This window comes from Anomalospiza imberbis, chromosome 13, assembly GCF_031753505.1.
Source record: "Anomalospiza imberbis isolate Cuckoo-Finch-1a 21T00152 chromosome 13, ASM3175350v1, whole genome shotgun sequence".
Lineage (NCBI taxonomy): Eukaryota > Metazoa > Chordata > Aves > Passeriformes > Viduidae > Anomalospiza > Anomalospiza imberbis.
This window is the reverse complement of record NC_089693.1, coordinates 16,036,741-16,061,673: the sequence shown is the minus strand read 5'-3', so window position 1 is coordinate 16,061,673 and position 24,933 is coordinate 16,036,741. Positions and strand designations below refer to the sequence as shown.

Sequence of the window (24,933 nt, the reverse complement as noted above, 5' to 3'; positions counted from 1 at the left end):
CGCCCCGCAGAGCCCGGGGCGCCCCGCAGAGCCCGGGGCGCCCCGCAGAGCCCCGGGGCCGCCCCGCAGAGCCCCGGGGCCGCCCCGCAGAGCCCCGGGGCCGCCCCGCAGAGTCCCGGGCCGCCCCGCAGAGCCCCGGGCCGCCCCGCACCTGCCGGGCCGGGCCGGGCCGGGCCGGGCGGAGCGGCCCCGGGCCGGCGGGGGCGGAGCTGCGCGCCGGGCGCGCCCCGTGACCGCCCCTCGGCGCCGGCAGGGGCGGGGCCGGGCCGGGCCGAGCGGTGTAAACAAGGCGGGGGGCCGGGGCTGGCTCCGTGTCAGCGGGTCACATGGAGCCTCATATGGGCCGGGGGATGGCGGCGCGGCGCGGCTCTCCGCTGGCAAGCGGCGGCCGCTGCTGAGGCGGCGGCGGCGGCGCTTCACGCCGAGGGCCCGTCCCGCCTCCCCTCCCCGCCTCCTGCCCGCCGCGCTCCGCTCCGCTCCCCGCCGTTCGCCGCTGACAAATGATGTGCGTTGTGCTCGCCGCGATGAAAGGTAGGCGCGTCCGCGGGCGAGCGCGGCCCGGGCGGCGAGCGGGGCCGGCCGCAGTCGCGGCCTCCGCGCTCCCCGCGCCGGGGCCGCCGCTCGGGCTCCGGCCCCGCTCGTCCCCGGGCCGGGCGGCGCTGGCCCCCGAGCGGCGGGCGGCTCTCGGCAGCGCTCGGGGGGACGGGCCCTCGGCCCGGGGTCGCTGCCGGCCGGAGCCTGAAGTTAGAGGGGAGAGCCCACGTGCCGGCACGGCGCTGGGCAGGCAGGGCTGCGCTGCACCGCTCCGAGCGGACACGAGATGCTCTGGGGCTTCCTGCAAACCCGCGGAGGAACGTGCTCTGTAAAATCTGACTCTAGCAAAGAGGAAAGGACGTGCGGCATCCTCTGGGCAGCTGATGGGGCTAAAATGCCGTCTTCAGGCAGCTGCTCATCGTTTAAAGGCTTTGGAATAAAAGGAAAGACCAGAGTTACTTAGTGACTTATTTTTTCTAAACCTGGAGTTTTCTCGCGGATTCGAGTCCTTAATGAGGGGCAGTAGCAGACTGAGGACAGTCAAACGAAGTTTTTGATGAGATACCAAAAGTTTAGAGGTATGTTTGTAGTCTGCCCTGTTCTGTAATAAAATTTGGTCCACGGTAGAGCTTTGCATTGCAGTATTTTTAAAGTCATAGGTTTGGGCTTTTTTAAAATATATATAAGGAAAAAATCTATATCAAGTAGCCATCTTATTTAGATGCAGTATTCTTTCACGGTAATCTAAAGACATACGAATTTAATGCCCCCGCTAAAATACTAAACGTGTGCTGATTAAAATGAATTTTAGGCAAAATTTCTCTTTAAAAAATTTAGTTACTTTGAAAAAGAATACTGAGTCTTGCTTCAGTTAGAGACTGTTTGGTTATTTTTTTCCACTTAGCAAGGCACTAGGTAATGCACTCCAGTAGCAGCATAGTGTTTAAGGACGGTAATTTTCAATTACTCGGCTTCCTTTTCTTCTTGGAGAGAAGCCTATGTGAACAAAAAGAAAAGCACTGTATTCATTAATCATTAGCCATGCTGAATGTATTTGGCAAGAAAATGTAATTGGGTTGATTCAAATACTTGCATCTGTAACAAAAGGAAGTGTATTTTTTAAAGTGCAAACTACATGGATATTTTAGCAGTCCTTTAGAATTCTACATATTCTGATAACAGTTTTTCAGTGTATCCCTTATAAGCCTGTTAGAACCATGAAATTAAATAAACTAATTTTTTAAAAGAGGGAGGGAAGTACGCACACAAAAATAATGGGGGGTGTGATTATGTTGTGTGCTTCTGGACAGAGATTTAAGGTGTATTTTAAAAGAGCGGGCAGATGATTTACAGCAATTCAACTTCGAAATATATTTTTCTTCTCTTGGGAGTTTCATTTAAACCAATTTCCACATTGATGTAAAATCTTGGCAGAGCCCAGCTTTCGGATTTTAAAGTGTAATTCCTAGTGGCTTTATTATGGAAATGCTTAGGTCTTTGTACTTTTTACAGACAACTTCTGTGGTACATTTAATTCATGTTTCATAATGTTTAGTTTTCTAGTGCATTGAAAATCTTCCTTGGTTTCTTATCCTTTCTCTAATTTGCTGGACAGGGTTCAGCTAGAGGAAATGTGTTGTCATTTGTCTTAAAAGGGCCTCAGACTGCTATGAAATAATAGATCCACAGGCCAATATTATGATTTGAGAGAAGCAGACCAATAGAATAGGGAATGGAGTTTGTTTAAGCTCGAAAGTAAAAGGGGAAAATGCAAAATCTGGGGGTGAATTGGGTATCTTGTTTGTTCTCTATTCTGTGGTGGCGTCTTCTAATCTTTTACAGTTCTGAAGTTAAAGTGCAAAAAATTATGGTCTTCAGGAGAATATGGGATTTTCATGTTTGATTTAATTTTCTTTTTTGAGTAAAAAGGGGGAGTATTAATGCCTTTCCTATTGCTGTTTAGATAAGCCCAAACTGATACCACATGAAGTTAATTTGTGAGTTGTATTTTTCTTGCAACGCAACGTGCTGGCAAATGTGTTCTCTTTAATTCTGCAAAGTCCTGAGCCTGCGTCCAGCTTTGGGTGGGTAAAGACGGGCCAGCTGTCACACACGCAGAGCTGCACTCACACACTCCAAGTGCTGGGAACAGAGCAGTCCAGAGAAGAGCCTGGGCATGTCTTTGAGACAGGCTGCCTGTCAGGAAATGAAACTCTCGTTTCGGGCAGAGCAGAAAGAGGATTTTTTCCAACTGATTTCTAAGAAAACAGGCAGAGATGAAGCATCAAAGTGCTTAATGACTGAATAAGTATTTTCTGGATTGATGGGCTTTTAGAAATTATTTATCAACTTCTAGACATTATTTATCAACTGCTCTGAGTCTGTAGAGTATCCAGGAAGCCTTGCATTTTTAGTTTGTAACACAGGCAAGTCAGCTAAGCAGCTGACAGTATTAAGGGACCCAGCAACTTTTTGTGCTCGCCAGTGAAGTTTGCAAAGAAATCCGATCATTCTGCCGCTGTAGTCACTGGTGCAGATCTTACTCCAAAGAGTCTTCCCTGGCAGGAGCATCAGGGGTGACCTCAGGGAGAGTAGTGCTAAGTGCTGAAGTGATGAGCACATACCCTGCCCTGGAGTAGAAAGAGGGCTTCGTTTGTCAGGCCGGTACAGAACCAGAGGTGAGCCCAAGACCAGGGGAGATCGTTTCCTTGCTGTGGGATTGTTCCACGTTCTGGTGCCTGTTTTGTACAGAGGTGTGTCAGTCAGTGCTGGTGAGAGCTCAGGTACTTGTCTTGTACCATCATCAGGCCTGGACAGAACGGTTCAGTCCACTGATGAGTTATAAAGTATGGACAGGAACCTGGCAATAGTTGCATTATCATTCTTGTGGATGTTCCTAAATAGAGATTGGTGGGTAGGCTGATGTAAATTTTCTAAGCTATTTCAACCCAGGTGTATTTAGTGTTAAGGTGGCATTTGAAGTGCTAAATCTGACTACTGCTGTGTTGATGTAAAGTTCAGTCTGTTGCTGTTTTGTGGAAGATGGACCAGATGAGTAGAATCTGTTGTTCCTAGGCTGTAAGGGAAATTGCTTTGCTTTCAGGGTCTGTGCTTGGATCATTGGAAACATAACAAGCCTTTCTACTGACAGTGTCTCCAGATGAAAACTCAGTCATTGTTTAAGGAAGACGACTCCAATGGTTTTCTTATTAGTACACAGGATTTTTGAAATCTGCTGCATTTTCGCGGAGAGCCCGAGCTGCAGCGGGGCAGGAGGCAGCAGCTCCCCGGCTGCAGCGGGGCAGGGGGCAGCAGCTCCCCGGCTGCAGCGGGGGCACTCCCCGGCTGCAGCGGGGCCGGGGGCAGCACTCCCCGGCTGCAGCGGGGCAGGGGGCAGCAGCTCCCCGGCTGCAGCGGGGCAGGAGGCAGCAGCTCCCCGGCTGCAGCGGGGCAGGGGGCAGCAGCTCCCCGGCTGCAGCGGGGCAGGGGGCAGCAGCTCCCCGGCTGCAGCGGGGCAGGGGGCAGCAGCTCCCCGGCTGCAGCGGGGCAGGGGGCAGCAGCTCCCCGGCTGCAGCGGGGCAGGGGGCAGCAGCTCCCCGGCTGCAGCGGGGCAGGGGGCAGCAGCTCCCCGGCTGCAGCGGGGCAGGGGGCAGCAGCTCCCCGGCTGCAGCGGGGCAGGGGGCAGCAGCTCCCCGGCTGCAGCGGGGCAGGGGGCAGCAGCTCCCCGGCTGCAGCGGGGCAGGGGGCAGCAGCTCCCCGGCTGCAGCGGGGGCACTCCCCGGCTGCAGCGGGGCCGGGGGCAGCACTCCCCGGCTGCAGCGGGGCAGGGGGCAGCAGCTCCCCGGCTGCAGCGGGGCAGGAGGCAGCAGCTCCCCGGCTGCAGCGGGGCAGGGGGCAGCAGCTCCCCGGCTGCAGCGGGGCAGGGGGCAGCAGCTCCCCGGCTGCAGCGGGGCAGGGGGCAGCAGCTCCCCGGCTGCAGCGGGGCAGGGGGCAGCAGCTCCCCGGCTGCAGCGGGGCAGGGGGCAGCAGCTCCCCGGCTGCAGCGGGGCAGGGGGCAGCAGCTCCCCGGCTGCAGCGGGGCAGGGGGCAGCAGCTCCCCGGCTGCAGCGGGGCAGGGGGCAGCAGCTCCCCGGCTGCAGCGGGGCAGGGGGCAGCAGCTCCCCGGCTGCAGCGGGGCAGGGGGCAGCAGCTCCCCGGCTGCAGCGGGGCAGGGGGCAGCAGCTCCCCGGCTGCAGCGGGGCAGGAGGCAGCAGCTCCCCGGCTGCAGCGGGGCAGGGGGCAGCAGCTCCCCGGCTGCAGCGGGGCCGGGGGCAGCAGCTCCCCGGCTGCAGCGGGGGCACTCCCCGGCTGCAGCGGGGCGGGGGGCAGCACTCCCCGGCTGCCGCTGTCCCACTGCCCCAGGTGCTTTCCTTGAAGCGAGCAGAGCCGGGCTGCTCTGGGGCAGACAGGGATGCACACACTGCTGCTTCATTTGGGTGAGCTTTTCCCAGTCTGTCAAGCCTGACCTTTTGACGTGTTTTTTGTCATGTGTCCTGGCACCAGCCTCCCAGCACGTTGGTAATTACTCAGTGTTTTTCACCAGTAAACAAATGCCTATGGAAAAATATCTTGCCATGCGTTTTTAAAAAAGGGTGGCTGTGCAAATTGAAGTGTGTTTAAATTTACCTTCACTGTGGCACTATTGAAAGTTAAATCCAATTTAGCAAATACTCCAGTACAGAACTTCTGTTGACTAAATATTAACAGAATCTGGCCTTTGGAATTGCTAGCTGACAGGCTGTTTTGCTGCTTTAATTTCATATGACTGATCTGAATGACTTGCTTGTCTCTAAGACATTTGTTGCATTACATTCACAGGATAAGACTGGTTTGAGGTTTTATTGCTGAAATGTACTTTCCGGGCTCTTTGAAAGACTCTTGAGATTTAAAGGTAAAAGAGGAAATCTGTCTTTATATCTCGCTCTGTGAAAATCAAAGGCAGTTGCATGCTCTGTACAAGTCTCAGTTGGGGACACTAATTTCAAGTAAGGAGATTCTGTCTTGTTTAGGTCAGCAGAAACTGTGGGTGCTGAACATCTCACTAGATCAGGCTCTTTAAACTTACATACAGCTCTTTTCTAGCTAAAATGGTGAGCCTGTTCCCAATGGCTCATAATACAGCCTTAAAAATAATTCTTCCAGGATAATTCTGAATAACTGGGGCAAAACTCAAGCGGTCCACAGACACAACTCAAGGACTTCTGTACCCTTTTTTAGTGAAACCAAACAACATGACTCCCTGAGGGTATAGAGGAGGCTGGTGTTCGGGTGTGGGCTCTGGCAGATATGAAATGTCCTTGTGCTTTATTCAGTGAGCTGATGGCGGGGTGTCGGGGAGATGGCAGCTGGGTCACTTGGTGCAGGGGAATGGCCTGCAGCTCTGCAGCCTGGCTCTGCAATGGGGAGCTGAATATTTGTTTTGGCATTTTTTAGTTTGGGGGGTAGTGTCTAGAGACCTTAGTGAAGAACTGAGTCCTCTTTATATCAAGTACTTCCCCACTGTGTGTGAAAAAGACTGACTTCTTTACTCATTCCCCATTGTAGAGAACCTAGCATGTTTGGAGGGTTTTCTTCTAGGATGATGTAGCACTCAATTTTAACCTTAAGCAGTTCTAAATCTTTTTTTTTTTACTTCTCTTGCCTACAGTGTAAAAATGATCGCTATCATGTAGTAATTATCATCAGGCTTGTTTGTATTTCGTCTTGACTACACAACAGAATTCTAAACTGGTGTATTTTATTGTAAACTATATGTACTAAATCAAAATTGGTGAATCTTTGTGTCTCTCCTGAGTAGATACATTGTAATTCTCTATCTAGTATTGGAGGAAGTTGAGATGCAGTGTGTTCTTTTTTTTTCCTTTCCATTCCCAGGAGATAAGTTTCTGTAGTGTGCAGAATAACTGCATATGACAAGAATGTTATTACAGTCAGACTTGATACATTTTAGAATGTTTTTCTGGTTTTTTTTATTCACAATGAAAGGAAAAAGTATTCACCTTTCTTGTATTTATCTGTGAGCTGTAATTTGCAATTACAGCTGATAACTCCTGAGATCAAGCAAGCAGTAGTTCTCTCCTTTTGTGGTTTGTCTTTTCCTTGAGGACTGATATCTAAGGGATATGCACATAACTAATGGTACAGAAACTGTCTTCTTCCTTTTTGAAGATCAGCCTTTTTTCTCCTTTTTGCAATAAACATTAGCAGGGGAGGGGAGCACTCTGTCCTCCAAGAATAACTAAGTTATGCGAAAAAAGGTGAGTCTGTACCACGCAGACTTCTGCTTTTTGGATGAATTAAGGCACTAACTAGAAAGTTGAAGCAGAAAGCCTTTTAGGGGGTCTGGAGATGGACTTTCTCCTCGTGCTTCATCCTGTAAGCTGCCTGTGCTGAACAAAGTCTGTAGCTTGCTAGAGGCATTTAGGCTGGGAACTTGTGCAAAATACAGGTTGGCAAGCTCGGTGCAGTTTCAGGCTGTTTCCCAGTTGCCCACACCTTCTGTTGAGAACACGAGGGAGTGATTCAGGGCAGCTGTGACTCACGGGGTGTTGTGCTGTTCCCCTCTCCACAGTGGGGGTTAGCTGCAGCAGGGAGCTCGATGGAGAGCTCAGTGCACTGCAGAAAGCCCCCTGAGGTACCACCACTCTACTCCGAGTTTGTCTGCCTGCACAGGTTACCACTGATTCCTCTTTCCTGAAAAATGTCATTAAATTAGCGTTTGCTTCCCTTTTCCTTTTCAGTGCCAGAGGAAGGGGAAGCAGGCATGTTGACAGGAGCAAATGGATATGCAGGGAAATCAGAGCCCTGCCAGTTGGGACATCTCTCTCAGGTTCTCCCACCGCTCTCTTGGCGCCTGTGTGCTGCCACTCAGGAGCACAGAGCTGGTCTGCCCATGCTGTTGCAGTGTCTGGCATGGGTAATGCTCCTCACACTCTCTGGCTGCAGCTTAATGTGAACCTCTGACATGTAAAGCTCTCACAAGTGCACGATTCCCCCCAGAGAAGTCTGGGGTTTGCCCAGCACTGTTGGGGTCGTGTGTAGCCCGTGTTCTCTCTGCTGTCAGTGAGTGCAGCTGGAGCACTTCATCTCCGTGGGGACTGGCAGGGGTCAGCAGCTCCCACTGCTGCTGCCCTTGCACCTGTGGCCCGGCTCCACCGCACCGAAGCAGTCAACTTCAGGTTTCACTGTGTTTTTTGTTTTCTTTCCTTTCTTTCCTGTGTGATGGTGAGTGGTGCAGGACCCATCGCTGCTGGCTCTCCTGTTTGTGTGATTCTAGCCTTTGGGCCTTTTGTCATGCTGCAAAGCATGACAAAATAGCCATCTAGGCTAAAATCAATGTGGAGAGAGGTATAATCATCCCAGCTTTCATTTTAAGAGCATTTATCTCAAAGCTTAATTAAAGCTACTTGGATGTAAATAAGTCTAACCTCTTCACTTCTGAACAATGCAAATAGAATAGTCAGCATACTTACAGGGTATCAGCTGTGTAATTATTGTGTACTGTTTGTGTTCTTCTGTGCTGTTTCTTGCCACTGAATCCTGGGACAAAATGCTTCATAAAGCCAACTGCATGACTCTTTATTTATGTACTTTAGAAGAAGTTGATCATTCTCAAACAAAGGGGTGGGAAAGTGACATTAAGTCTTTACATAGACAGATACACTGTGACAAAGGGTTGGTGAGAGTGTTCCTTCAAACTGAAGGGACCACAAGCTGGAATTTAGACTGGTTGCCAGAGAGGCAGGGGTCGTGTTCCTGCATGCCAGCCTTGCTTTTCACCGGCTCTAGGTGGTGCTGGTCAGAGGCACTGCGGGCACCCTGCCCAGAGCCGTGTGCTTGGACCTCCTGCCACCTCTGCTCACACCTGCTGTGTGCAGAATACTTCTGCACTCGACCGAAGAAGAGAAAAGGTCCTGTCACCGTTTGCACATGCTGTCTTCTGCAGTGTACTCTGATGTTCTGGAAGCCCTGAAGTCTTCACTACTCTCGCTGTAGTTTTGTTAACAGCATGAAATGGGGAGCGATGCATTATGGCAGTGGCTTCTGCTTCCAGCTCTTGCAGACACCGAGAGCTCCTGTATTTCATTGGCTCAGCAATTTTCTCCCTTCATCCGAGTATCGTTTGCTGTTTAATGCCTTGTACGATTTACATGATCCAATTAGAAATCAAGTTCCCATTTCATGTGGCACTTAATTCACACCTCTTGTGAGACTGCCAGGGATCTGAGGAGGTGATACTGTGCCACGGGTTAAGTGTGCCTAAAACTTACATAAGTTTGTTTACCTCACTCCTAGTTCTGAAGAGAGGAGCACTCTCGTGTCCAGCCTCCTCTGCTTGGCCCTGTGCCTAATGTGACGTGATTCAAAGGGTCATTTATCTTCTTCTCACCCCAAAAGAAGGTTAAATTCTCTCTAAGCCCCAGGTGCTCTTCGCCTGGAGCCTCTAGCCTAGGTAGAGAGTTGAAAGCCAGTAAAAAATGATCCCTGGTCTGGTCATCAGAACATTTGGAGTTTCCTTTTTTTTCATAGGTATTCGCATACTTTAGTTCTGGTGAAAATTTGAACGGTATAAATTGCTGTACTACTTGGCAGGAGCAGCAGTAGCTGCTGTCCTCCTGTAACAACTGTAATGCTTCTCATAATGGGTGCATTTTCCCATTTAGCTAAATTAATTAGCCCATCTTTGTCTGTGTTTGATTTGTCAGAGTAGCTATTGTGAGAAAACACACATTTTCTTGTGAATTTGTAGTTACTTTTTGCTCAGCTTGGGAATTAATTAACCCATCTTGTGCGCTGCAGAAAACTGCTTGTTGTAGAGTGCCCCTGCTTTTTCCTCTCCTTGGACCACCTCCTTCTAGAGTCCCGTAGAATTGACCGTATGCTGGACCTTATGTTACCGGTTTTGGAGCACATAAATGTAAGTGAAACCACTGCCCAGTACTGGTTTGGAACGTCAGGCTGGAGCTCTCCAGGGCTGGGGAGGCGTGTTTGCCCCTACTGCTGCAGGGGCACCCTCTGCCATGTGGAGTGGGGCAGATTGTTTGTGATGGGCTGGAGGAGCTGAGCTCACGCTCAGCGTTGTTTTCTGTCAAAGGGACACACCCTGCAATTGTTACATTGACAGACATGCATTGTGTTAAATTTTGGGGAGAGTTTTTCTCCTACCGTGGGTGCCTTATTGAATTAAAAGAAATATTTGCTTAAAGTATGAGCACATAAAGATGTTTGTAACTACTGGACGTATTCTTGTATCAACAGATAATAAGAAAGTCAGACAGGTTAATTAAAGAGGCAGAGATGTTTCATTTGAGAAACCTCATATACATAGGCGCCTGCTAAATGACGGAGGCAAACCGGCCCAGGGCGTTCTGCCTCCCAGATGCGCCGCGCCGATAGCAGGGCAGCAGCCGCGGCTGGCAGCGCCCCTGGCACGGCTCGGCTCGGCTCTGCCGCGGGGCTGCCACCGTGCCTCGGGGGCTGGAGAGGGGCCAGCTCGGGGAGCTAAATTAAGGAATTGATTTTTCTATTGTTCTCTTCAAGGAGGATCAAAATTCTCTCTCCTGCCTCCCGCATGGGATGCTTCCTTGGACACTATGTGTGAAGCCTCTCAGTAACATGAGCAATATTTCACCCTTGTGTTTTTCTTGGTGAGTTGTTTTATTGCACATGATAGAATCTGGGTGAGCGCTGAGAAATAACTTCTGCCTGAACCTGAAAAAGGCCCTGAAAATGTTGTGTTTCTGGTATTGCTATGGCTAGCTCTGTCCAGATTTCTTTAAAATCTGCTGGTATTTCTGGGATTAACTTTGCATTTCCCAGCCAGAAAGGTGGAGTGCAGCACCTGGCTGCCTGGCATGGCAGGTGCTGGAGCGCTACCCCCTTTGCATACACCTCACTAGCTCTTAACAACTCTTCTCCTTTCTGAGCTGCGAATTGTTCTGGAAAAAGAGGAGTCTGTATCTTTAACAGATTTGTTTAATTTTAAATATTTTTGCTCACTTATTTAAACAATCTAAAATTATTGTATGGTTTATTCACTTTATGACTTGAGATTTAAAACGTCCAGCATGGTGCATTTCTCTGGCCAGCACACTGACAATGCGCCTTTAAACTACTTGGCTTGGAGAGGACCATCAGTAGCAGTACTGATTTTTGTTGTGGAAACCTAGAGCTCAGTATGGGGAAATGTTCCCTCCTTGATGTCGCTGTTCCAAAATACTCTAATTTTCTTCTGATGTTTTCCCTCTCAACCACAGTGTTTATACTTACAGAAGGGAAAAATAGCCAAACATAAAGGTCACTCTAAAGCAGAGACCTTCTGAATACCAAAATCTCACTCCAAAGACTTTCAGCTGGTAGGATCAATTTAAAAACCCTCGCAGAAGTGCTTCAGAATGGAAATGGTTTTTTTTTATGTCACACTGAAAGCTGTAGCATTTAGTGGTGGTAAATTTGCACTTCCTAACATGTTATTTCTGCCAGTGTTGATTACTGTTTTGCTGCAGAAGTAACTAACTTTGTAATTCAATCTGCCATGGTATTGTCAGCCTAAAATTCGATGTGTACATGGTGCATTATGAAAAACTGTACTGCAGAGGCTGCCTCTGACTTTGGAAGTCCCTGAACTGTAAAGGGTTGGAGGTGGCAGAGTAGCCAGAAAGGTACCACTGCCTGCATGCCTTGGTTTGTCCTGTTCCCAGTACAGCTACTCCTGGTCACTGCTGGATTCCAGCACCATCCAGAACTACCAAAAAGAGAGTGAAGAAATACATACTTGACTACATAATTATTCTTTATGTTAAATATACTAAGATATATTAGCCAATGCTTGTATTAATTTGTACTGCCTGAAAAACCTGATCAGGTCTTGATTTTTAATCGAGTTATCAGTCCAGAAGAGTAGCACAGTTCTTCTGGAAATTCTTAAGACAAGTTACTAATAAATCTGACTCATAAAGCAAATGTCTCATGAAATTTGAATGTTTGGAAGGGAAAATGACTGGCAGCTCCTCTTGTAAGTGTGCTAGTTGCAATAAAGTATAAAAGTTCAACATCAAAGAGATCACCGCTTAGTCTGTGGCATATTTGTACATCAAAGAACAAATACAGGACAAAAGGAACTGCACAGAGATACAGTTCATCCTTGCAGACAGGTCCCCGTGGAATGCTGTAAAGAGCTGCTTTCATAATGTGGAAATGATCTCTGGCACATCTTCATTTCTGATTTGGGGAATGGGTAGGAGAATTAGGAGCAGTGTCTCAGGCTCCAGTCATGCCAGTGCACTCGGTAAGAGCGTCGGAGCTTACGTGATGTCAGCGCTGCAATGTGTGTCTCACTGTGACTCAGGTGTGCCAGCCTGCCCGACAGATGGGAGCTGTGTCTGCAGCAGTGCCGTGTCACTGGGGAGGGTGGGCAAAGGGGGCCTCAGATGCTCTAATGAAAGGGAAAGGCCTGCCTTTTGATTTATTTGTTGTTATGCCAGTGGTCAGCTACTGTGTCGTGTTGCCCGGAGAGGTTGTGGAGTTTCCATTCTTGGAGATACTCAAGTGGACACAACCCTGAGCCTTATTTGACCCTGCTTTGAGCAGGGGCTGCATCAGGCGATCTCCAGAGGTGCCTCCAACACAGATTCTTCTTATGATCTGTGAGAAAAACTCTTTTGTAGTAAGGTCGCTGTCTACTTAATATTTTTAATTATGGTCTTCTTAGTACAACACACAATTCAGCCAAATATGTAACCAGCTCTGGCACAGGAGAAGTCCTCCACCTGCTTTTTACTGTTTTTCTGAGCTTTTCTAATGTGAAAGCTTGATGTATTTAGACTGATTTGTAGTAGTTTGTTGTGGTTCTGTCATTTGGTGGGGTTTTGTTGTTTTTCCTTATTAATCTTGAATTCCCCCTTAAATTAGAGAGAAAGTTTGTGTATGTCTGCCTTAGAACTAAAGAAGAGTGATCTTGGGTATCAGGACAAGACGGGTCATGAGAAGTTGGTCAAGGAAATTGTTGGACTCTAATTGACCAGTTGGTGAATTGTATTGAAGGCAGTGGAGGCTTTGCTATTCACTTGAATGTATCTGTTTTAATATTAAAGTGATAAGTAGGTCACATCTATTCTTCAGTCCCAGGCTTTCTACTTTATTTGTATCTCTGTAAGTGGTGACTGCATATGTTATACAAAGAAATGTTAATCATAAGATCCAGACTAAATCTGAATTCTCCAAAGTTCAAGTGTGCTTGGATCAACCATTTTAATAGCAGTTCCACCTTTTTAGGAGATAGTATTGTCAGCAGACTCATTTCTTTTACTGCAGAACTAAAAATAGTTACAATCTTGTGGAATCATTAAGAAATACAAAGGGTTTCTGTTAAAAACCCTGGGGAAACCTGATTAGGCAGACTGCTGTATAATTAATTGATGTGCTACTACACTTGGAGAAGTAGTGCATCAGTAAACAGAAGTCAGAATGTAAAAGGCTAAGAAGAACTGCTGGGAATTGTGTTAAGACATCAAGGCTTGAAAATAACAATTTGAGCACCTCAGGAGAGACAAGCATTTGCATTTGGTGGAAGGACAGAAAATTCTCCAAAAGGCCAGGGCAGGGACATCTGTGAAGGGAGGCTCAGGCTTGTGCTTAGCACTTCCTCTGCCAATAAAACACCTTTGCTACTACTGGTCACAGTATTTTATACTACCTTCAAGTTGACATTCTGATAGCTCCCTGGACTATGCTCTTACATTTGTGAAACAGTGTCAGGTAGAGTGTTGTTAGAATGTTCCTTTCGTTAATGCTGTGTTTTAAATACATTCATTCTGATAATTAAGTAGTTGCCCAAGATATGACATGGATCACTGATTTGTGCCATTGTTTGTCTTGTTTGCTTTGAGACTGGAAGTAATTGTCAGGAAGCAGTCTGTAATTATCTCTTTGGAAAAAGTCAGGATCTTCTGTAACGTTACTGCAAAGAGGTGCAGCAGTTGTGTATGTAGAGATCTGGGTGGCTGTGATGACGACATCCATGAATTATTCTTCCAGAAATATGTTTTAAACCAATCCTTACACTGCAGTGGTGTCACCTGGAGAAGGAGTTCCACTGTGGGACAGTACATGTACCGTGGCAAGGCCCTGTGGCTGAGGAGGAGGAAGAAGGAGCTATCGCCTCGAGCTTTCGGCCCCTCAGAAACAGACATTTTTGGGATTTTGAGGAAGACGTTACAGGGACGATCAATTCATGTTTTTCTGTTCAGAGAAAAGTATCATGCAGCTATTTTTAAGGAGGCCCATTTCTGTGTCTGTTGTGTGGCTGATGGGGAGAAATGGGCTGTGCTTGAAGAGCTTCACCAACGAAGTGGCTTCCCTGGATCTTGTGTCACCCTGGAGTCCTGGTGGCACAGGCTGCTCATTCTGAACACAGGGGCACTGGGGAGACTTGAGGATGCTCAGCATGCTGAAGTCAAGGTTTTTCTTAGGGAAGGATAATAATTTGCTTTAAATAGTGACCACTGTTGTCAAGTGAATGTAGTGGCAGAATGAACTGCAGCCATGTTTGTGCTGTGCTGTTTGAAGAAGGTGGAGCTTTTCTCACTCGGTGTGTCAAGTCCTGACCTGTTGGCTGGCAGAGACTGTGTTTGGACAAGACAAGAGTTTACATCTTAGACTAATCAAATGAATTCAATTTATATGCTAAATTGAAGGAAAGTTCCCTTTCAAATTATCCAAAAAAATCCAACAAAAGATGAAACACACCAATAATGAACTTTTTGAGGCTCACTCCCACCTTCAAAATACCCGGAGTGTCAGGTTAACAATATATGTCACTGAGCATGTGTATGCTCTTGCCCAGGAACAGTTGCCAGCAGCTCCTAAAATCAAAATCCCAAAGTGAAATCCTTCAATACATTTCTCTTTTCCCTCATTGAATTGAATTGAAAAATTTCTTAGGGAGGTGCCAGCAAAAATAATGTGGGGTTGTGCGTCTTAACTTCTTGTCTTGGGCTGTTGCCGCAGCATTAGCGATGGGGTAACTGTGCTAAGTTCAGATTTCGTTTTAGCAGAGGGTGGGATCTCTTTGTGTGTGAATGAATGTCCTGAATGAGCAACATGCACAGATGTCCAGATTGTCTCTGTGGAGCCTAAAGTTAAAGTTCTAGGAGCATGTCCAAAGCTGGCATAAAGCTGTGTATCTCACATGAGAAGTGTTGCTGTGTGCTGGCAAAGGCATTAGTTTCGAACTGGAGTCAGTGTTTGTTAGCCAAGCATTTTTTCATTGGTGGAAGTTTTAGAGTTTCTGAGGACTTTTATCTGTTTCTAGTGTAAAAACACCTTAATAATTGAAATTACATAGCAGGACTTCAAATATAATCACCAAATATAATGTGGGAGAAGAATTAATTTAATTATAATTAATTCCAGTTTTCAGTAAATGCTTTTAAAGTTGTCTTAAGCTGGATACCAAAACGGCTATCACTTTGGAAAATGTTCCAAGTCTCCAAACATCTCAGTAAAGTGTCTATTTCACAAAGGACTTCTTTGATCCAGCTATCTAGGAGATTTATCCGAGGAGACAAAACCCAGATTGCTTGCTGCTAATCCAGTGCTTTGCAAACAAGATTTTCATTTTTATTCCCTTTACTTGTATTTCAAAAAATTCTAGCAGATATACAATGGGATGGTTTCTTCCCATAAATAATTAAGCCAATTGTAAGCAATGTCAGTAGAAAGTAGTCCTGAGATTCATTTAGTTTTAAGTACCTACTCTTTTTTTTCCTTTTGAAAATAATATCATGTCCCAGGCAATTTGAATGCTCACAAATTGCGTTAGTTGAAGGGGAGAAATGATTCCAAACTTACTCTCTTTTAGGCATTTACACCTCTTCTCAAGGGTGTTTTGTTGTCCCAAAGGCTGTGTAGAGGAAGTTGTTCTTTGGCTGGATTCACAGCAATTGGCCCCAAGGTTGGTGTAGCAGGTCCTGTTTGTATTTCTCTTCGTATCAGTGGAGTTGCACCAAACGTGCAGCTGGTCCCTGTCACCAAATGCAGGCTGAGCTGCCTCTGTGCGATTCCTGGGGAAGAACTCTTCCCTCCTTTCAGCCGGGCCAGAAATGCCGTGAGGGCTCTCAGTGAAGATGTGCTTGTTACTGCTACTCAAAATCCTACCATTTTCATTATGAGATCAGACACCTGAACAAGCTAATCAGAGGGGATTTAGCATGGCCTGAAAGAATAAAAAACATACCCATACAAAAAAAAAAAAAAGAAGCTGAGTTTAAATACTATGATGTTTTTCAGGGGAAAGAGCATGTAGTAAGAGAACACAGGAAACCAAAGGACTGTATTCTAAAAGAGACCGTATCAACAGGGCTGGGGGAATGAAAATAAGCAGGTATTTGTTTACCTGCCCACTAATGCCATCACAGTAGTTCCAAATACATTGTTCATTGAATTAAAGAACCCACCCAAATGTTTTAAGACATTATTTATTAACAGTAACTGGTTTTAATGTCAAGAGAGAGGGTAAATTAAGTTGGTTACACAATTAATCAGCTGCTGCTAAATGTTGTGGATGTTATTAGTCATTAAGTAACCAACAGTCTGGCAGTTTATTAAATCTCAGGACATTGGATGCAGGAATCTCTTCATGTTTTCTTTATGAAGTGGAAGAGCACCTCAGATTAACGTTAGTGGTATGCAGATGTGTAAAAATTCTTCCTTCTCTTTGTCCCCATTTCTCTCTTATTGATTGCTTTAAAAAAAAAAAACCTTAATTTAGGTTTTTTAATGAAAACATTTTATTTCTGTAGTGAATCTGCCAGAAAAAGTAAATTGGCATGTCATGGAATGGCTTTGTGACTTGCAGGGTGTTTATTTCCTTGTTTTAAGCAGATGCAAAAGGTGTATTTGATGCCGTTACATTGTCATGGATGAAGAAACCGCACTGACTTTTATCCAGGAGAGGGAAGCAAGCTGTTTTCTTTCCAGGGCTGTAGATCAATTGATGTCTTACAGAAGTAATACCATGAAAGTGGGGAAGAACTCCTCTTTGATACTCAGGTCTTTCTATTTCAGTTGGTACAGTAATGGGCTTTACAATTAAAGGTTTGTTAAAGGCTTGTATCTATTTCAGAGTATTGACAGCCGAAGCAGACTCATTGAGCCAAAATTTATATGTTTATCCAAGCCTGTTAAAATCAGAATTTATGGTGACTGTACTAATGTGTAAGCTTTAATACCACTTTTATATAGAAGGCTGCTATTTGAATTTTCAGTGAAGTAAATTTCTTTACAATATGCCTTTGAGTTATGGTTTATAACTGGATTCATATAAATAAATGCTTTCAGCTGAATGCTGTTGAACTAATTCCATTTTGAAGTCATTACTTATATTTAGCTCACTGAAAAAAAAGGGGGAAGGCATCAACTAACTCTATATAAAAGTGACAACAGAATTGTTTCATGAAAGAGCTTTGGGCCTCTTATACTATGAAGATTGTGTGGTTTGTTGGGTTGGTTGGTGTTTTAATCAAAGAAGGGAACAGAAGCTAGATAATGCATTGCTATACTGCAAAGACATTTCATTTTGAACAGCCATTAATACAGTTAATGCTTTTTGCCTTTATCATGTTAAGGTCTTTGCAATAAAATCTGGCTATGCAGTGACCCTACTTGTTTGTGCAGGAAAAAAGTTGTTTCTTCATCGTAAGTCAGTTAGCTCGTGTCAGATTGGTAAATTTTCAAGGTAAATTTCTTCTGATTAAAAAGTGATTTGTTGCAGTCAACTAAAGGTAAGAAGGAAAACTTACAACTGTAACTTCTTATAGTGTGTGTGTGTGTGTATAGTGTGAAACTTAAGATGGAGTGCTAACCAGTCATCAGAAGTGAAATTGAGATACAACCAAAACAAAAAACAAACCAAAATTTTCATGCAGTTAGTGTGAGCCTGCTTATTATGCTTTATTAATAAGATTTTGTGTTTCCAAGAGTTAGAGGACATAATAGACCTGAGCATTGCTCATTGCAGTTTCCCAAAGGCAGATTAGGAAATAAATAGTGTATCTATATTTTTAGGCTGGAGCATGGTATTTATGCCATTTCCATCTTTATCCTTCCATTTTGGCTATCCCCTTTAGGTGGATACAAGAATTTTCCTGCTTGGAGTTCACATTGCCCTGGGATCGCATGGGCTGCATGCAGAACTGTCATCTTGCTGAAGTGCTGTGTAATTGCCTGATCTCTTTCCTTTGCTGTCTAGTTTCTTCCCTTTCATTTCATTACTTCCATTTCTTCTCCTTCATGTTAACGTTCTTCATCTCTAATTCACTTTCTTGTGTTCTTCTTTCACTCTCTTTTGAAAGCAAGCTGCCAGTGCCTTATTTAATTTTTTTATCAGTGTACTGAGGGGTAACAACAGGACTGTACATTTTAGGCCCCTGTAACCAGCTGGTTCAGATGGGGGTGAGAGTGAAAGACAGAGCCCTGTGGGACATCTCTGTGCTGTACCCTTCTAACACTGCATTCTTGGTTCTTCAAGAGACCTTGGGTGCTTTAGTAGCCTGCTGGAATAGTTCCAAGAACACCAGAGGGTCGTGACAACTGCAAGAAACTGTCTCTCCATCCGGACTTCTAATTGTCTTTCCATCTACCAAAATTCATGTCTGGTCTCTTAAGCTCTGCTTCCTGCCCACCATCCCCAAAATACTTCTGACTTCATCAGCACCTTGTGGCACTCTGTGCCAGGGGCACCCCTAGATGATCATTGGCACCCTCAGGAAACTTAAATTGTTCTTGTTTGTTGTTTTACTTGAGGAGAAACCGATGTTCTCAGATTTGCTGTGTTGGAGGAAAGAGATGTGGAATTACCCTGCTGAGCTGCTGCAGTATCTGAAGCATTTAATTGTTCATTATGAGCTCCCTAAACATATGCAAACTGTTCTGGTTACCAGAGTGATTAACCAGAAATCAACCACAAACTCGATTTTAGGAAAGTCTCCATGAAAGCTCTGCCATGCTTGTAGACTCCCAGCAAATCTGAGTTTATTAAAATGAACTAGCATGAAGCAAGGAAGCTGTCTGGACTTTCTCTTAAGTCCTTTTACAAAACACAGCAGACACCACTTAAATCACATACGAGGTACACAGAACCAGAATTACTGTGGAGTGAGCTGGTCAGCAGTTTTGGAACAGTAGGAAGCAAGGAAAATGCAAAAGGTGGTACAGTTTTGTATCTTCCACTAAAGATTGTTGGAATGGGGACCCTCTTTTTGTCTGCATTTTTTACATACACTATTTTATGCATGAGGTCCTCCAAAACTGTGGTTCCTCAGCTCTGTTCCAATCAACAGTGGTGAACAAGCTTCTCCCACTGTCCTTGCTGCTAACTTCCCAGTGCTGGCATGTTTGCTAACACTGATAGCCAGGAGACTTTATTTATGGGGTATCAGGTAGGTTAGAGCAGTGGTCTCAAAAGTCATGCACCCCTGTCATTAAAAAATAAAATCACTACATCTAAGAATGTCCAGTAGATCCAACGATTTCTCATTCATTCATTCATTCATTGCAGTTTCTTGACAAACTTATGATAATATATATTTTCCACTTGTCCATAAGAAACAAAATTCATATTGGAAAATGCTTTTCTTTTTAATTTGCACACTTCATAGTGTGTTTCCATGTTCTGCCCCACTCCTTTGATTTTGTCCAGCTCTGGCTTTTGGAAACAGATGGATATAGCTGTTTCTCAGCTATTGTTTGAAAATATTCCTGGTGGTTTTAATCATGGATATAGCTTGTATAGATCTATTTATATAGTGATTGTATGCATCTAACGTGCAGCTTATCTGGTTTTTCAAACCAGGGAATCTCCAGACTCAATTCAGAAACTACCTGTGGGTAATAGCAGGGAAAGCCCGTTCTGCAAACTCATCATTCCTCTGTACTTCCTTTGTTTCTGTCTTTCTAGAAGACCTTCACTTAGAGCTTTGCCATGGACTGTTTGAGTTAACTGGTTTTATACTGGCATCTTGCTTCAGTTGAATGTGGTGATTATGGAATGCTTCTTTCTGTTCTCTTTGAAACCTGAAAGTACCCCAAATAAACTAAAACCCAAATAGAACCACTAAAAAATATTAGTCAAAAATCTTACAGCTTTCTGTGTCTCTGTGTATTCTTACTTCTTTCTTGTTTTGTGCTTTTTTTTTTATTCAATACTCAAGAGTTGGCAGTGCTGTGAAGTAGAACAGTGAAACATAAATATTAATTGTGGTAGAAATATTGTCTAGAATCTCATTCTTGTTTTACTTAAAAATAATACTCAATTGTCTTGGCCATGCTGGAACAAAGACAAGACCTAAGGGATGTGCATTTATTTGGCTGCAATTTTATTAACACATCTGGGAGCAGTGCCTGGCAATAAATCACTCCGAATGAGTCACTGCCTATTCCTTGATCGTTCCCACCTCTGGAGAGCTGCTGCCAGCCCAGGCTGGCTCCCCAGACTGCAGGGCCACCACAGTTTGTGTGTTGGGGTGAGGGGAGGCTCCTTCTCCCAGCACCGCAGGGTGGGAGCCACAGCTGCTTTTTCCCAGCTTTTTCAGGGAGCCACTGCTGGCCTGGCTTGGCTTTTTTCCGCTCTCTGGCAAGGTGAAAAACCGTGGGAATGTATCTAAGATAGGCACTGCCTATGAGTGGCAAGGCCTGTGCCTTCCCACTGCTCTTCCTGAGCAACACCTCATCTGGGAGGATCTGTGGCATAGACAGGGGCTGGTAATCCTGTGTTTGTGTGGGCTCAAACTGCTCTCTTCAGTTTGGGGAAGACTTTGAATTTTAGGGGCAGAGATGAAAATTTCAGCCTAGTTGATAGTGCATGTTTTTTAACCCCTCTCACTCAGGCAGCCACACACCTAAGAGGTATGTCTGCCCTGGTACTCTGGGTCATGGGTAGTTTCTGCCTGGCTCTTTCCTGCTGCCTCCACTTGTAATGTAGAAATATGTTGTCAAAAAAATCCTATCATTAAGCTCAGTGAAACTAGTGAAAAATAGCTGAATGGATTAAAAAGTTCGTATTGTTTCCTCACTGGGGGCAATTCAGAGCTTCTAAATTCTACTTTGGTGCCCTACTAAGTGAATATTTCCAAAATGGGTGTTTTAATTTAGTTGAATTTAGCAGTGGCAAGCCTAGTTTGTCAGGGCAAGGAGCACTTCTCCCTTCCATGATATAAAAAAGTGATTCCAAAAAGCTGAAAGTTGCAGAATTGTAACGTGTTTATTTCTTCTGGTGGCCCTTCTGTTCTTTTCTGTGTAAAGATGATATACTGCCCTTGATGGGACTGAGGTACCGTCAGGCTGGAACTCCCCTGGAGCTGGCCACCTTCCAGCTGTAGGACTGTGGGAAGCCAAAAGGGAAGCCCTGGTCAAGTTTCAGCTCCGAGTTGTCCGTTCTGGGCCAGAAGTGTGAAGGAACAGCCAGGCCCTCCCTTATGTAATACTGCACAACGTGGAGTCGAGTCTGTGTTTTAGCAAAGTGGTGGTGTCGATTAGTCAGTTGGTCATGAAATCATAGGCAATTTATTTTTAAATAAACTTAATGACGATATTTGTGCATGCTGATTTTGAATGTCATTCATGTTGCAACAGAGCTTTTGATGGATTAATTACATCATTTATATGCAAGCACCAGACAAAGACTAAGTTCACCTGAGTTTTGACTGAGAAGCTAAAAAAAATAGTTTGTTATCTGTGTTCTGAGGATTGTCATCAACTGGTCTTACTGCTCAGGTATTTGCCTTACAGAGAGATGGTCAGGTGGAAATGAAGCAAGTGAATTCACTGGCACACAGCAACAGTGACAAATCAATTTCCAGTCGTGGATTATGGTCTTAAAATCAAGGCAGTAATTGTTATTTAGTTCCTGTAATCAGTAAGCTCGTATGTTTCAAAGAAAACCAGAAGTATTTGCTGTGTGGGCTAGGTGATAACTCATGACAGAAATTCAGCTGTTGTTTGAAAGTATATTTCAGCTCCTACTTTAGCTCCTGAAAACTGTAATTGCAGACTTAGTAAAAACTTTCTCCTGTTTGTCTTTCAATATTGACTGTTTGAATTAAGGTGTTTTTTTAAATGACCTGATTTTACAAGGTCTTAGACTTCAAGGTTGAGTAAATTGCGTGATAGTGAAGGCTGTAAATCTGTCAAGTTCTATGCTGTACCATTTGAAGAAAAGGAAGGAAATGGCTAACAATTTGTGGTTTAGTCCTTCTCACTTTACCCTGTTTAGTCAGTGTAGGCAGAACAAGGATTAGTAACGCTTGGTCCTCTTTCTGGTCTGTTTCTGGTCATTTTAGGATGAAAACTGTATTTAATTTGTTTTGTGCTTAGATATTGTACTGGTTTATGAATACTAGAAAATAAAGTTATTTGTGGACTTGTTCTAAGCACAGGCAAGGCACTTGACACTGTATAAACAGAAAAATACATTATCTGCCCTGTTGAGCCTATATCTGGAAATGCAGGGTAATCAACATGGCATTTGTAGAACTGTCTTTCCATTCTCCAGAAAATTGTATATTTGTGAGAAATAGAGCTTCCACCCCTGAAGTCTTTGTTCCAAATGTGAATGTTTTCTAAATGTTTTAGAATTTCTCCAGTGAAAGTTTGTCAAGATGGCACATACAAATTGTGCTGAAAAGTGACGGTGGCATTTCATTCCAAGTACAACTAAATGTAGGAGATGCCCTACATTGTATGAAATCCTTATGCTGTGTTACTAAGAAGTACAGTCTTAAAAAAACCCCACTTTGTGGAATTCAGTAAACTTGGTTTCTGGAATTGTATGCAGATTGTATCATCACTTCTGGAATGTGTTTTTTCCTTGGGCCAGGGCTGCCAGACAGAGCTCTCTGACAATCTCTTTATCTGTAGGGTTGTCTATAATGTTAATTAGTGAACTCTTTGAAAAACCGGCTTCCATGAGTTAATTTATGCATAAAACATCACTGAGGGATGTGTTTTACCTGTTTCACAAGTAGGGGACTTAAGCATAGCTTAAGGGACGTGGCTTGGGCCACACAAGAAGCCTGTGTCATGGCCAGGAATCAAGAGATTCACATTTCATTGCCTAACCACTCAAATTTAGAAAATAAATAGTTGAAGAAAAGCAGATGCAACACTGAGGATTTGAGTTCTGAGTACAATTTACAGGATGCTTAACTCTCTGCCCATACAAGCAGTAGGATCTGCTTTGGGAGGCCAGTAATGCTTTTACATCCACACAGTTGTAGAATGGCCTGGGCTGGAAGGCACCTTGAAAACCAGCTCACTGCAACCCCCTGCCGTGGGCAGGGACCCCTTCCACTGTCCCAGGTTGCTCAGAGCCCCGTCCAGCCTGGCCTGGAACGCTTCCAGGGATGGGGCAGCCACAGCTGCTCTGGGCACCACCCTGTGCCAGGGCCTCAGCACCCTCACAGGGAACAATTTCTTCCAAATACCAGACCTAACCTTCCTCTTTCAGTCTGAAGCCATTCCCCCTTGTGCTATCACCTCATGCCCTGTCCAAAGTCCCTCTCCAGTCGCCCCTGTAGGCACTGGAAGGAGCTCTAAGGTCTCCCTGGAGCCTTCTCTTGTCCAGGCTGAACAGGCCCGGCTCTCCCAGTCTGTCTCCATAGCAGAGCTGCTCAGCCCTCGCAGCATCTCCGTGGCCTCCTGGCCTTGCTCCATCCAGCAGATCCAGGTCCTTAACGCCAGAGGCTCCAGGCTGGACTGCTCTGCACAGCTTGGTGTCATTGGCAAACTTGCTGAGGCTGCACTCAGTCCCACCCTGTATGTGTCCAACAGAATTCCTCTTGGTTTGAGTGCCAGGTACCAGGCTGGCTGCAGATGTTGTAGTCTGCCTTGTGTTTTGGTAGTGCTGGATTTTCACTTTCTATTGGTGCTTTTTTTTTAAACTCACTGGTACAGCTTCATAATAATTATTTATGCCTGATGCCCTCACCCAAAGGACTAAGGAAATAGAATCTGAGTGTTAACCCTTTTCAGGGATTTTTAGAATATCAGCCCAATGCCTCAAAATCTTAAGGCAGGAGCAAAAATCCTGAGGCTGGTATTTCAATTTAAAGCTGTCTTTGGGAATTCTTGTTTTCCTTAGGTTGGTGTTTGTTTTTGAATATGTGCTTCTAGTCTAGCAAGGACGTAATGACTCTTGAGACATAATAAGCTCAGTAAGACTTGAAACACTGTTTACCACTTGAAGTATTTACGTGGCTTCTATTCCTATTCATGTATCCAAGCACAATATGGTATTTAATAGATCCTTGCAGATAGGAAGCCTCTAATCCTAATATTCTCCAGGTATGAACTGAATTACAGAAAGGATGTGCCCAGCTTTGTGAAGCTGTTCAGTCATTTAACTCATGGTGTGTTCAGCAAGTCCTGCACATTTTACAGTGTGTGCCCACCTCTGGGATAGTTCTGTGGCTCACATACACAATCCTTGTTAAAGCACAGGGTCTTGGAGTCACATCTCTGCCATCCTGTAGTAGCAGTCCTGAGCTAGCCTGAGAGGAAGAAATGTTTCCCATTTACTTCTGAAGGAATTCAGGAAAATTCAGGCTAGAAGGAAAGGACAGGTTGTAACTGTGAGGAAAACAAGCTATTGGAGCAACTTCTTTTAGAAACAGGATGTGTGTTCTATCACTTGATGGCTCTGTGTGCATAATTATGGCACTTAAAAAAGAAGTACCTTCTAGTATATCTGGTCCATACAAAACCTGCTGAGTGAAATTCCATCATCTCTATCACACAGAAGGTGAATTTGATCATAATGTTATCTACCACCCTCATGTTTCTGTTTATGTAAATTTTCCTTGAACTGATTCCATCATGCTGATGCTGGAAGCCGTGCGTTCACAGAATTTCTTTCAGTCCTAATCCTATGATGTTTTGTACCATCTTCTTGTCAGAAATTTTGGAATTGGGAATATGAGGAAGGAGAATGGGATACAGTCTATCCCTAAATGTTGAACAGCTATATTAACACGTTGGCACAGTGCAATTATTTTTGCACATACGGAAGACGCCTCCCTGTAAATTCTTTGTGACATAAGGTTTCTGACTAAAATTAGGTCATGGCTATTTAATTGTTTAGGTGTCCACCCACGAGGGAGCTACAGAGAGCTCTTTCAATTCCTTGCAATCAAGTAAGTAGCAGTTACTCTCATTTATCCTCTAAGGAAATAGTCCACCAAAAATAATATGTTGATTCCTTAGCCCCTCCCTGTCACTAATCACTCAGCTCTTGTAGCTACGGACTGACTTGGCCTTCAGCACCGGACTGACTTGGCCTTCAGCACCGGAGTGTCCAAGTGCCTCAGT

General features: G+C 45.0%; 1 protein-coding gene across 8 annotated transcripts in view; it reads left to right on the top strand.

The window, feature by feature from the left end:
- RORA (RAR related orphan receptor A) overlaps window positions 1-24,933 on the top strand; it is a 516,409-nt gene that overhangs the window by 443,411 nt on the left and 48,065 nt on the right. The window contains exon 1 of one of the 8 annotated variants that reach the window (XM_068204189.1): window positions 268-531. The exons of 6 other annotated variants lie outside the window; for them this stretch is intronic. In XM_068204189.1, the coding sequence (XP_068060290.1) occupies window positions 501-531 (31 nt within the window). In that variant the 5' untranslated portion in view covers window positions 268-500. Of the gene's footprint in view, window positions 1-267; window positions 532-751; window positions 1,113-24,933 lie in introns of those variants that run through there. One more of the 8 variants, XM_068204190.1, reaches the window with a different exon arrangement.